Source organism: Syngnathus scovelli, chromosome 9 (genome assembly GCF_024217435.2).
Source record: "Syngnathus scovelli strain Florida chromosome 9, RoL_Ssco_1.2, whole genome shotgun sequence".
Lineage (NCBI taxonomy): Eukaryota > Metazoa > Chordata > Actinopteri > Syngnathiformes > Syngnathidae > Syngnathus > Syngnathus scovelli.
This window is the reverse complement of record NC_090855.1, coordinates 6,217,308-6,230,332: the sequence shown is the minus strand read 5'-3', so window position 1 is coordinate 6,230,332 and position 13,025 is coordinate 6,217,308. Positions and strand designations below refer to the sequence as shown.

At 38.5% G+C, this 13,025-nt stretch overlaps 1 protein-coding gene across 2 annotated transcripts; it reads left to right on the top strand.

Annotated features, from left to right (window-relative positions):
- Positions 1–2,550: 2,550 nt before the first annotated feature.
- LOC125975047 (lysophosphatidylcholine acyltransferase 1) lies at positions 2,551–11,678 on the top strand. Of its 2 annotated transcripts, none has more exons than XM_049730121.1 (15): positions 2,551–2,703; positions 2,847–2,998; positions 3,774–3,913; positions 4,139–4,353; positions 5,063–5,175; positions 5,589–5,649; positions 5,789–5,847; positions 6,270–6,304; positions 6,472–6,526; positions 6,625–6,707; positions 7,018–7,143; positions 7,344–7,497; positions 7,631–7,729; positions 8,266–8,407; positions 8,619–11,678. In XM_049730121.1, the coding sequence occupies exons 2-15, from the start codon at positions 2,876–2,878 to the stop codon at positions 8,846–8,848; spliced, it is 1,635 nt and encodes a 544-aa protein (XP_049586078.1). In that variant the 5' UTR covers positions 2,551–2,703; positions 2,847–2,875; the 3' UTR covers positions 8,849–11,678. The 2 variants fall into 2 exon arrangements, with proteins under 2 accessions (XP_049586078.1, XP_049586077.1); XM_049730120.2 differs by having other exon boundaries at positions 2,553–2,703; positions 2,852–2,998.
- Positions 11,679–13,025: the final 1,347 nt, after the last annotated feature.

The following is a 13,025-nucleotide window of genomic DNA, read 5'->3' as shown; positions in this document are numbered from 1 at the left end:
ATCCCCCCACCTCTGTTTAATAGTATAGAATGACAAGATGTAAGACATGTAACAAAATAACAAAGGTTATTCAAGATTGCACTAAAAGTGAAATATACAGTACCCAGTATGTGTTAGCATTTTGTTTACTAAAGCAAAAATGACAATAGCAAATCCCGTAGCCTTTTAGGCTGGGGAATGGGGACAGGAGCAAAAACAAAGAGCTTTGGTTGATTGACACATCCACCGGGTCGCCTGCCAATCATGCGCACAATCCATTTCCTCAAGCCAACGTGTTTTCTCTGTGTGTTGAATATGTTTCGGAACACAGCGGCCATTGATTGACAAGGGCGCAAGGGCTAGTAAAACATTACTGTGGCGCGAAGCAAACAATGGTCCGTATGTCACTCGGCCTCAGATGTTTGGCCTGGGGGGTTATGCGGGTTTAATAGTGGTTAGAAAATCTGGACATCCTCTCACAGTTTAATTTTCTCCCTTTCTCTTTGTTATTATACGGCAGTACAGAATCAGATTAGAATTTGTTTCATTTGACTGTTTTATTCGACTGTTCCAATCAAAATATGTTAAACATAATTTTATGTACTAAATATTTGTATGTGTTTGTGTATGGGTGTTTTGTACTCAATATTCCAAAGCCTTGAAGATATACCATTCACATATTTGGTGTGTTAATTTTTGAAAAAAACACTTTGAAGGCAAGTTGCAAGCAAATGTCCAGACGCTGTCGTTGGAATTGAAGTCCACGATTTTGTTTTGTCTTTGTGACATTCCAAGTTAAAAGAAACAAACCCCCTTATTGGTATATCTGCTATAATGATTGCCAAAGCACCAATGAAAATTGTTAATTGTGTCGTTATAAGCTCTCTGCAGTGCACCTACATGCGGCTTTGGCGTAAACAATATCGGTACAACAATGATAGTGACATATTTATACTTGTCTAGGATATTGAAACTTCCCTTTCCCCCACAAAACAGTTAGAAGGCATAGTCTTGAAACACAGTGTGAGTTACCTTGCTGTTACCCAATGAAAACAATAAAAAAAACAAAATGCTCTATGTATAAAATGACCTGATACTTCGAGTATTTCAAAAATGTCATATGGATTGATTCAACACTGACATTACAATTTTAATCAGAGGCGTACAACCAGGTGTTAAAGTGCAGTAGCAGCCCTCCAGGCCATAAGAAATTGGACAAGGCGCCAGCAAATTGTGTCTACCCCAGAAACAAGTGTTTTGTGATTGTTTACCCCATGTCTTTAAATTGCATTTCTTCCTTTTTAATTTAAGCACCTCAGCTTTGAGATTGAATCGAGGGGGTGGGGGTCTAGGTAGAATGTGGTAAAGCTTTTCTGCTGTTTTTTTTTTCTACCACTCCATCCTCTGCCTACGCAGTATTACACGTCCGATTCCTGTCAAATGCAAATGTCACTACCTCATACGTCAGCCTACGGCACACTTTGACTGCATGCTCGACAAAACGGAAAGGGAGTAGTTTGTGTGTGTATGTTGAAGAGTTGGTTCCTGGTGTACTTGCAATAAGAGAAAAAAGTGTGAATACATGATGATGGTGAGAATGTATGAGTAAATTACACAATTGCACAAACCACAGGTACCATTTTTTTATGTGACACTGATGTCATTAAGTACTGTACTTTTTTTAAACACGTGCTCACACTTGCCTTTGGCTCGATAGAGTTGTTAGAGCTAAATAGCCAGACAGAGGGACTGACAGACAGACAGATCGACAAAGCTGGATGGATGGATGGATGGATGGATGGATGGATGGATGGATGGATGGATGGATGGATGGATGGATGGATGGATGGACGGATGGACGGATGGACGGATGGATGGATGGATGGATGGATGGATGGATGGATGGATGGATGGATGGATGGATGGATGGATGGATGGATGGATGGATGTGTAGAAAAAAAATGATCCTGCCTTATTGCACTGTGCCTGTGCAACAACCCTTTATGCGAAGCGAGTTTATTGCCACGAGAGGGAAGCAAAGGATTCTTTACAAATATTGTGCTGTCGAGTCTATGGCTGATCCATTACTATTTGGGCAAAAGGGGGGCAAACAGTACGGTCGATTGTCTACACCAAGTGTGGATTATATGGAAAAAAAAAGTATGTGATTGCAAATTAAACTGTATGAGCCAATTTTATTTTATTATTTTAAACATTCTTTGGTTGGCTGATTTCTCAACTCAGCAGTGATCCTAGCGACAAGGTAGATAATTCATAAGAAATGTGAAAAAAAATGTATTGCATTGCATTGCATTGCATTGCATTGCATTGCATTGCATTGCATTGTATTGTATTGTATTGTATTGTATTGTATTGTATTGTATTGTATTGTATTGTGTTGCGTTGCATTGTATTTTGTTGCGTTGCATTCTATTCTATTCTATTCTATTGCATTTGTGATTTAATTAATGAAAATACGTAAAGGAGATTTATTTGTTGTAACTTGATTATCGAAATATTTTATTCTATTTTTCCATCCGGGATGGAGAAGTTTTGTATGCGCATGCGCAATATAAGGGCAGCGGAATCGTGCCTCCGTTAGCATCCCAAGCTAGCGGTTTGCTTTGCGCACCGCACTATGAAAGGAGGCGTCTCTCGTCGTAAAGATAAAGACTTCTTCAAATAACTCCGCCTAATCCTTGAGCTAACCATTATCCCTCCATGGTACGTGATAAAAGGAGATAGCAGTAATAACAACGCAGTGTTGACTTAATTAGCCACCGTGCACGATACAGATTGGGTGAATACTGCGTTGCGCGTGGAAATATTATTTTGACTCCTTATCACGTTTGTGTTTTAATACGTAGAGTAGCCTCGACAAATACTAGTTTTTGGCATGAGGATACGGACTCGGAGACAATGTGCGATGGAGGGTGATGGGAAGAAGATGGACCAAGCGCCTCCGTTTAGAAACCCTTTTGTACATGTCTTGAGATTCACCCCCATGGAAAAAGCAAAGGTAACTCTCACGCATATATTCATTTGTATAGGTGAACTGCTATGACAGTTTGTGGCAAAAAAATAAAATACGGCGAGGCTGTCTCTACTTTTATTTTGGGTTATTTTGTCCTTTTGCATGCGTTACAGTCAGCTGTGCGAGTGTACTAGCCAGCCAGCTAACGTTAGCTACTTAAATGTTGCTATCAGTATTCTTTGCTACTTTAAATAATGTAAATAAGCAAGCCAGTTGAATGACACTGTCTTAGCATTGTACTGAACAGCACAAGTGTCTAAAACAAACACACAAAACCAGTTTTTTTACTCTTCTAAGCATGAAAGAACGTCACGAGTAATCCCTCCATGATGGGCCTAAGCTTGTTGCTCTTAAAGTAATGCTTTGGATATTTGGAAAAAACATTGTTAGTCTTAGTAACATTAAGAGTTTAAATCTGAGTTTCTATGGCCGATGTCCAATGTACCTGTATGTATAGTGCCAGGAAAATCAAACCCACATGGACAGAAGCTGTTTGTCTTGCCTGCACCAACTGCTCTCACCTTGGACCTTGCGGTCTACCAAATCAAGACTATCTCACCTTCAGAGTTACAGGATTCAGAGTCTGGTACTTCCCCACCTGTTTGTTGAGTGGTACAACAGACACCCACCTTGACACCCTGATGACCAAAAGGCTGAACCCAAAGGACTGCCAAGATTGTAGGGGATAAACCCTGCAAAACGAAAGGAAGAGGAGCTGAATGTTTTATTCATCCCTTTTTTTTTTCTCTCTCTTGTTTAGGTGGCAGTTATGACAGTCACGCTGTTTCCCATCCGTCTTCTCATAGCTGCATTTATGATGCTGCTGGCTTGGCCTTTTGCATTTGTGGCCTCAGCGGGACGCTCTGAGACTATTGTTGAACCTCAGTGCCTCTGGAGAAGGTAGGTGCCCTGCTGCGTGTGAATGTTTGAAGTGCTGTTCACTAGGGGTTTGAATCTTTCGACACCTCACGATTCTATAAAGAACACGATTCAGTGGGTTATGATTATTTGATTCTAAAAAAAATACTGATGGTGATGATGTACTTGTTTGATACATGTTTTTCTACATTTGTCTATTTATAGTCAATTAACGCATGCTTTTAACCTAAATCCTCTTGGTTTCAGACTGGTCGACATCATTTTGAAGATCATCATGCGGGTCATGTGGTTTGCGGGTGGCTTTCATTGGATAACTGTTAAAGGGCAGAGGGCATTGCCTGCCGAAGCGCCCATTCTCACTCTGGCACCCCACTCTTCTTATTTTGATGCCATCCCAGTCACGATGACAATGGCTTCTATTGTCATGAAAGCTGAAAGCAAGGATATACCCTTGTGGGGAAGTGAGTAACTATTACAGATTTTTATTATTTGAAACCTACAGATTATCTGATCAGTCAACCACAAAAATTGATTGACACAACATAGTGCCTCAGAACTATAATTAATCATTTCAAAAGCCTTATTGCAACACCCAAAACCACTATTTAGCTACTGCGCAGACATTTGTTGATGACAGATGCACTTAGTCCAATTAGCTTTTTCTCAAGAACGCAGTGTACTGTCTCATGACCTAAGCCAGTTTGGTCTTGTGCCGCTTTTCCAATACAACTTCCTGAACGGCCCAACACCACATGGCATATTATATAAGATGACAGAACCATTCATTTGCCCCAAAATGAGCACGTTCACAAAATCGTTCACGGAGCAAAAATGCTATGTTCGTATGTTCAGTAATATGTTCAGTTCACGTTCATCCAAAATATGAACGAGTTCAGGTACTACACTGCCTGTTAAATATGGCCTGGAGCTCCACTCTACACACAGGGGAGCGTAGCGATTGAGTTGGGCATGCACGTCTCAGAAAGGAAACACCAAATCGTTTTTCCTCGATTATATGAATTTTGAGATCATCTGGAGCCAAAATCGTGATCATGATTAAAATTTGATTAACTGAACAGCGCTAAATCTTATTATTATTGTCTAAATGACTGCTGCGCGAGCCTTTGTAATTGTTTTTTCTCTCAGCTGTTTATCTGTCTTTGCCCCCAGCTTTGATAAAGTACATCAGGCCAGTGTTTGTATCACGATCAGACCAGGACTCAAGAAAGAAGACCGTGGAAGAGATCAAACGCAGAGCCCACTCTGGAGGGGAATGGCCACAGGTAAATGAATGTGTCTCAAAAAGTTGGCACTTGAGGTTCATTTCGTTCCCATTTGTAATTCACATCATTCAGCTCGTTCAATTCACATTGGGGAGGATTTTCAACATCCGCAAAATTACCACATTTCAAAACTCACATTTTCAACTTTAAAATCTGCACAAAACATTACAGAATTCGTTTTTTCCCTTCAAATTTCTAAATTTTTGGACCGATTCAACCCATTCCAACTCTAAAGTGTTCATCTTATGCCTACGTTTTCCAAAACGTCCCACTTATCAAAAATACCACATTTTCAACTTTGAAATTAACGCAGAGTTTTGTTTTTCCCTCCCTTCCAATTTCTACCTTTTCTGATCGTTTCAACCCGTACCAGCTTTAAACTTTTTTACATTGTGTCTACATTTTTCATGCAGATAATGATTTTTCCAGAGGGAACCTGCACAAATAGATCCTGCCTCATCACCTTTAAACCAGGTAAACTGGTCATAATTTTCTTTATCCTCTTTTCAGATGTATCTATGCACCTGAATGTGAGCATAGATCTTGTCAGAAATTGTATTCGCTTGGTTTGTAAAAACCATAAGCTTTAAGAGTGTTCATTTTGGTCTTGTAGGAGCCTTCATCCCAGCAGTACCAGTGCAACCGGTGGTGATGAGATACCCAAATAAATTGGTAAGAATCTTTAAATGTCAGTTACAAATATGTCCCAGGGCTGAACGAGTGGAAAAAAAAAAAACATTTTTCCCTTCGTCAATATTTTTCAAGGTCCCTCTTTTCATGTATTTACTTGGGTTATCTTTGCACAAAATTTGCATTTGTTTGATGATCTTCAAGTGAGGATACTACAGGTATGCTACAAAGTAAGAACTTGAGAAGAGAGCAAATAGACATTATGTCAATGTTAAGAGTTAGTATATGTAGTAACATGTTATCCCAGAGACACCTGCTGGCCATTTTTGGGCAAAGCATCAAACAATGTATGTGTTGTCAGATATTTCTCAGTATTTGACTGTCTAGCCAATTGTAAAACTACTTTAAAATGATCTTGCATAGAAAATACAGTTTTATTTAATTGTCGATTTTGTCTTGCGAAGGATACAATCACATGGACATGGCAAGGGCCTGGAGCGTAAGTGATTTCCTTTCATACTATGTTTTACTACATTTCTTTGACAATTAAGCAATTTACAAAAAAAATCTGGTCCCTCGCAACAAGCTTGTTTTCACAGAAGCTACACCTAAATCAAGTCTTTTATCTAATTTTCATTCATTATGTTCATTTTCTTTTTCATCCAGGTTTAAAATCTTGTGGCTGACACTGTGCCAGCTACACAATGTCTTTGAAATAGAGGTATGTGTGTAACATGTCATGCTGTACACAATCCCAGATCATAGGGGATAAAAGTCTTCTTTGTTGAATGGCAAGTAAACCATAGTCTCTCTATGCAGTTCCTTCCCATCTACACCCCCTCTGAGGAAGAGAAAAGGAACCCTGCTCTCTTTGCTATCAACGTGAGGCATGTCATGGCCAAGTAAGTTTTGAACAGCCTTGGGAGTTACTTTGAAAATGTAGTCCAGGCCAATCACCGTGCTAGTTACCTGTTCAAAAAATAAGGTAATATCATTAAAGTACTATAATATTAAAGTAATGTAGTTTGATTACGTTAAGCTACTTTTAAATTGCATTCATACGTCATAGTGTCATGTGATTATATTTCTCTTGTTTGTAGTAGTGACATGTTTTGTCTTAATTTTTATTTAACAGCATTTTTTTTTTCTTATTCATAAGCACAGTGTATTATTTCATACTTAATAGTCATGCTATTGTCTTCACTGTGACAGAGCCCTTGAGGTCCCCATCACAGATTACTCCTTTGAGGACTGCCAGCTCGCCATGGCAGAAGGCCAGTTGAGACTGCCAGTTGAAACTTGTCTGTTGGAGTTTTCCAAACTTGTCAGGAGACTAGGGTTGGTCATTCAAACCTCACATTATAGAAAACTTAGCATAGACGCTGTTGTCGTCAGTAATTTAGAAGCAATACTCAAAATAGTCGAAGTAAGGCTATAAAATGAAGTTCTACAACTATCTGACTCATATGAAATTATGTGCTAAATGCATTTCTAATGTTTTTGAGCATATATTAATGATCATTAATTTCCTGTTGCAGGCTTAAACCCCAAAACACTGAAAAGGTGCTGCAGGATTATGCAAGCAGAGCCAGGAAGCTGGAAGGAAAGACGCTTTGCTTGGAAGACTTTGCTCAGTTCTTAGATGTGCACGTTTCAGATATGTTACAAGATATGTTTTCCCTTTTTGATGAGGTCAGTGTCTGCCGTCTTAAATCGTAACGTTTAAAGAATGTATTTTCGTTGCAAAATTGTAAATGTGATGTCAAGGCAATGTGTTAGTTACTGTATTAACCTTTCCTAATTTGTGCTACTCTTGCTTTTCTAGCATGAAGATAATAGCGTGGATATCAGAGAATATGTGATAGCCTTATCTGTTGTATGCAGACCTTCCAAAAGTCTGGAAACACTGAAATTGGCCTTCAAGGTAAGTTTGTTCTGTTTTAAGATTCAAGCCAATCTTAACACCAACTTGAATAGTGTTCATGGTTTTGTACTTTCATTTACTGAATGCAGTTGGATTTAAATGTCAAAAAGCCAACAGGTTTTTGTTGTTTTGTCTTTGAGGGGGCGAAACACACAAATGTTTTAACTTTGCTTTGTCCTGTACGCTTGCAAAATCTGCAATTTAAACCGGTTAAGGTTTCAAAATTGGTCATGAAAAATAAACATAATGTGGTTGGGTGAAATAGCTTTAGCCATATTTATATTTACAGATATTATATCGATCTGAAAGCTGAGTAAGCTCTATAAATGTGGGCCTCATTAGGTTTTCCCAAATCCATTCATTATTTAAAATAAAATGTATTTTTAATCAACTCAATTTAATAAGGCACCTAATGATCACCTCCCATTTAATCTCGGAGCCATAGAGCAAGTCCAGTCGGTGACCACAATAGTTTGTGATTAATCATCAATTTATAGCGTACTATGTAATGTACTGTTTATGCTGTCACTTTTAAGATGTTTGAGGCTGAGGAGGATGGCGCTATCACAGAGACAGAGTTGGCAGTTATTCTGAAGACCGCTTTGGGAGTTACTCACCTCAGTATCACTTGCCTGTTTGCTGCCATTGACAGTGAAGACACAGGAAAGATCACATTTGGTGAGAAATCTACGAAACACGATCGAACATTTGAACTTAATTTGGATTTGAAATTAAAGCATCCCTCAATGATTGAAAAATGAGGAGTAAACCATTGTTGAGCTTCTGTTAATGTACTGGTTATTAATAAGGCCTTTTCAGCACAAATGAGTATTTTATTTTTAAGGCTTTCTGCTGTTTCTCTTTTGTCCCCCTCTTGTGGTATCTGCAGAGAATTTCAGGAGCTTTGTGGAAGAACACATGGACTTTGCAGAGGAATACCTGTACCCTGAAAATCCTGGCCTCCTGAGTGGTACCTGCCAGCATCAACAAACAAAGACAAGCCTATCTTTTCACAATGCGCATGACACTGCCAACAGCAAAATAACTAATGGTGTCTGCCCTGATTTCAGCCCCAATGATCATGACAGCACAATCCATGAACTCAAGAAACACAATTGAAAGAGTTAAGGTTGTGGTTGTGGAACATGAAACATCTCTCCTGGTGAGAGGTTGTTATGTAATGCATGCTTGGTGTAGGTGGTTGCATTTTTTTTTTTTTAATGGGAAGGGACTATATTTCACTAATTACAAATGTTTACCAGGCTTACCCTGTTGCTAGCAATGTGTCAGACGGTGTTCTTAAGTAGCATCCTACATGATGGCAGTTTTACTTGTATGTTGATTACCTTTTTTGAGGGGGTTGTCAGGAGCCTAACTGGCTGTTTCGGTTACATTACTTGAAGGGCACTTACTAAAGGCCGGGGTCTTTTTCTTTTGTTTTCTTTTTTTCTCTCAGCTGCATTTTTGAAAAGGCTGTGCATGTTTATAGCAAGGGGAAATCAAGCCTTGACAATGAAAGGAACACATTTGGGAAAGTAATGAGTTTCAAATGTATATTTGTTCCCCTTTTTTATGGTTATCTGCTTTTTGGTTAGAGAGTGGGCGTTTTCACCAGTATTGAGGCGTATTTACATAAAGTTCCACCCGAGTTTACCGGTGACAATTATAGCGCTTGAAGCCATTTTAGTGCTTCAAGCTAAATTTGAGGATAACTCGGGTCATCTGAGTTGGTTACATTTTTGCTATGAGCTTGTTAAATACATATATTTATACAATATTTTTGATTTAGCTCAGGGTTCAGTAACACAAATGACAAATATACTTTTATGATGTCATCATTATTTACTTTGGGTATTGCGCATGTCTTGTTTGAATGACATCTGTATCGTTCTGCCTACTTTCATTCACTCGTCTTTATTGTTATCACACAATTTGGACCAAATATGTGTTTGGTGAATATGTCACCTGTTATGTCTGTACCTTACAGTCGGTGGTGTAATGGCTTTAAAATGTAGAAATGGGGGGTTTAGGTGTGACCGTTGAAAGCACATTTTGTTTTGGTGGCTTCGGCAGATTTTATAACAGACGAGTCATTCCAAATTCCCTTTCTGCCTTACAATGCCGTACATGTTGATAATCCCTATTCAGTTCAGAGCATACACAGCTTCAATCATTATGAAAGAAAAAATAGGCTAAAGTTTCTTATTTTTGTATAAATTCTTCATACGATGACGTGCAGCCCGATGCTAGTATGAAGGCCATATGTGGAACTAGCCTGAAAATATGACGCAGTGATTTTAATTTTGATCCCTAGAATTTTTTTTTAACTTTATTATTTTGTGTCGTAAAATACGAAATGGATAATAACAATATATATATATAAAAATTTCCCCATGTTGTATTATAACAGTTTCTGAAGACCATGCTTGCATGTTTTTCCGTTAATGGCTTTCAGTAAAGCAATATTCCACTTTTTTAAGTCTTTCAAAGAGCTCTGGTATGTACTTTGAATATTCCAAATGCTGGGCATTTTGTGAATCTTTGATATATACACTTATTGTTTTATTTTATTTTTTTCACTGCCATTACTTATGATCTGTGTGATCTCTGCAGTTTTTATTGTTGATGAAAAATGAGCCACATTTTGTTTTCATATTATACTACAATTTAATGCTGTATTCAACCAATCAAGTCCATATATTTTGGTCCTGTTAATGCTAATTGACTGCTCCCATCTGAAATGCAGATTTTGTAGGGAAACCGATAGCCTTGAATATAATTTTGATGCTTGATAAGAGAATGTATTGACAATCTTGTCACAGTCAGAATCAACTCCAAGCAGACTGAAATGTTTTTTAAGGAAAATGTAACATTTTTATTCTTTTCACTTTTCTTTGTTGAATTAGGCGTACAGTAAACAAGTGTACAAATGTGTCAGGCCTTGAGGTGATTGCGCTGCATGACAGGCCACAAGACACAAATCTTCCATAGTACGCATATTCAAATGAAATCTTAATACGGAATCAATGCTTTTAGTATTTTCCACGTTTTGTTCCTTTAGCTTTTTGTTTTCATACATGCTTGCACTTTAGTCTTCTTATTTTTCTAAAGTTCACATGTAAAGCATGTTCATCTTTTTTCTTAGCAGTAGTTTCTCCCTTGTAGGCAAAAAAAAGGTTATAAGATGCACTACTCCCTGTATTTTAGACCAAGCTTGGGTAATTTTCCTAAAATACAACTTTTAGACCGACATTTCTGCTTACTCTTGGATTGTTGAACATTTACAGCATGGGAATGACTGACTTTGCTAACTCTGAAACATCTAACCGATTTGAATGAGTAAGAATTGCGTGCGCCACACAGTGGAAATGTATTTGATGTTAACAGGAGTTTAATCACACTATTACCGAGTAAATGTGAAGGAAATATTTTGTACGTCCAGAGAGGAGACATGACTGACTGTGAAATATCACTGAAACACAATGGCAAGGATTTCACCTTGAATCGAATGTTTTTAAAAGTACCCCTTGTGCTTTTATTCATTTCCTGCCTACGAAACATACTTTTAGATGTCAAAAGATTTTATTGATTGAATACATGTTTATGTTATCAGTATTTACACATATAACATCCCGCTGGCCCTCTGAATAACTTGTATTTATGCTGCTTGCTAAACAGTTTGTCCGTCCGTCATTGAGCCAAAGACGAAAGATGTTGTGTACTCTTGACAGAGTGATTGTCTTTTTGATGGTTCTCTGCTTATGGACTAAACAACTGTTTCTTCTGTAGCTTTACGTCACCTCTTTTTCTATACTCACGTTTTGTTTTAGAAATGCGTTTTGATGTAGAGTCATTATTGCAAGCTATTTTGCATTTGTCTATTCAGGACTGCTATGATGTAACTTGTAAATGTGACTCTTGGGTCTAAGAATAAAAAAACTCAACAGGACTGTTTTTTATAATGATGTTTGTGTGCAATTGGCCTGTCATTTAAAGTTGAGTTCTAGACAGGATACAGCAATTTAATTCACCCTCAGAAATTCAAACATTTATGGCTTACTGATTCCTGTTGACCTCTCTCAAGATAATTAACCAAGACAACCCTTAGTGGTTCCTTTATTGATTAGTTGAGTGAACAAATGCTGTTGAGAAGTGTTGTTTGTTTTGTTACATCAACCAACATATTTTAAATAATAACAACCAAGTGGATGGTGTTCATTAAATACATATACGAGCACCCACTGGGTTTCTCAGCAGGTTGTCTGGAAGTTTGTGTTTTGGGGCAATGTTCTAATTGTCCAGAAATGGTGGCAATGGCCTCAATAGAAAAGGAATGTGTTCCAATTCCTTACAGTTGATGTTCTGGATGTTTCATACACATCTCTGAATTCTATATCGAACATGTTACGGCAGGTAAGGTGACATAGGAAGAAGGATTTATGTCAGCAGCGGCATTCTATTCTATTCAATACACAGTACATAACAATGTTTCGTATCTAAAGGTAAGGTTCTGGCAATATTTCTAAATTCAATGAATGATAAACAAATGAGGATGATTGGATTGTTTGTGCTAAAATAGGAAAACAGTTGACTCTATGTTCTGGCTCATTTTACCTGACATTCCTATTTCTCTTCTCCTGTCACCTTATGTCTTGCTCTGCCTCTTCTTCTGCCCTTCCTTTCTCTGGGTCACAGCTGTTGCATTTATGAAAACAACCCACTCGATTATAGTTGTCTGAACCATCGGGAGAAAAAAAACAAATACACCCACCACGCCTTTGACCCAATGAAATCTGATATGAGGCTTGAGGATTGATGGATTGTCCTTTGACGATGTGTGGGTGCTTTTCATGCTCTTTAGCGGCTGATTAATCATTTTGATTGGCTTGCAAGCAACAGGCTGTCATTCCAAACATAAAGATCATAAATCTGTCCGTGGGTAGCCGGCTGATTGTGTTATTTGGTGCCTCTGTTTTATGGATTAACCAGAAATGGGCGAGGTCGATGGTGGTGCACAGGTTAGCACGTCCGCCTCACAGTTAGGTGGCTGTGAGTTCGATTTCACCCTGACTGTGTATAGTTTGCATCTTCTCCCTGTGCCCACGTGGGTTTTCTCCGGGCACTCCGGTTTCCTCATCCCAAAAACATGCTTGGTAGGCCGATTGAACACGAGTGCGAGTGAGCGGGTGCGAGTGCAGATGATTGTTCGTTTCTGTGTGCCCTGCGATTGGCCTGCAATCGGTTCAGGGTGTTCTCCGCTTACTGCCAGATGAGGGCTGGGATAGGCTCCAGCACG

Bases quoted from the DNA above. Each gene is read 5' to 3' on its own strand.
- LOC125975047 (XM_049730120.2), top strand. The intron at 5,176-5,588 runs GTAAATGAATGT...TTTTTCATGCAG, and splicing joins CTGGAGGGGAATGGCCACAG to ATAATGATTTTTCCAGAGGG. The intron at 6,527-6,624 runs GTATGTGTGTAA...CTCTCTATGCAG, and splicing joins ACAATGTCTTTGAAATAGAG to TTCCTTCCCATCTACACCCC.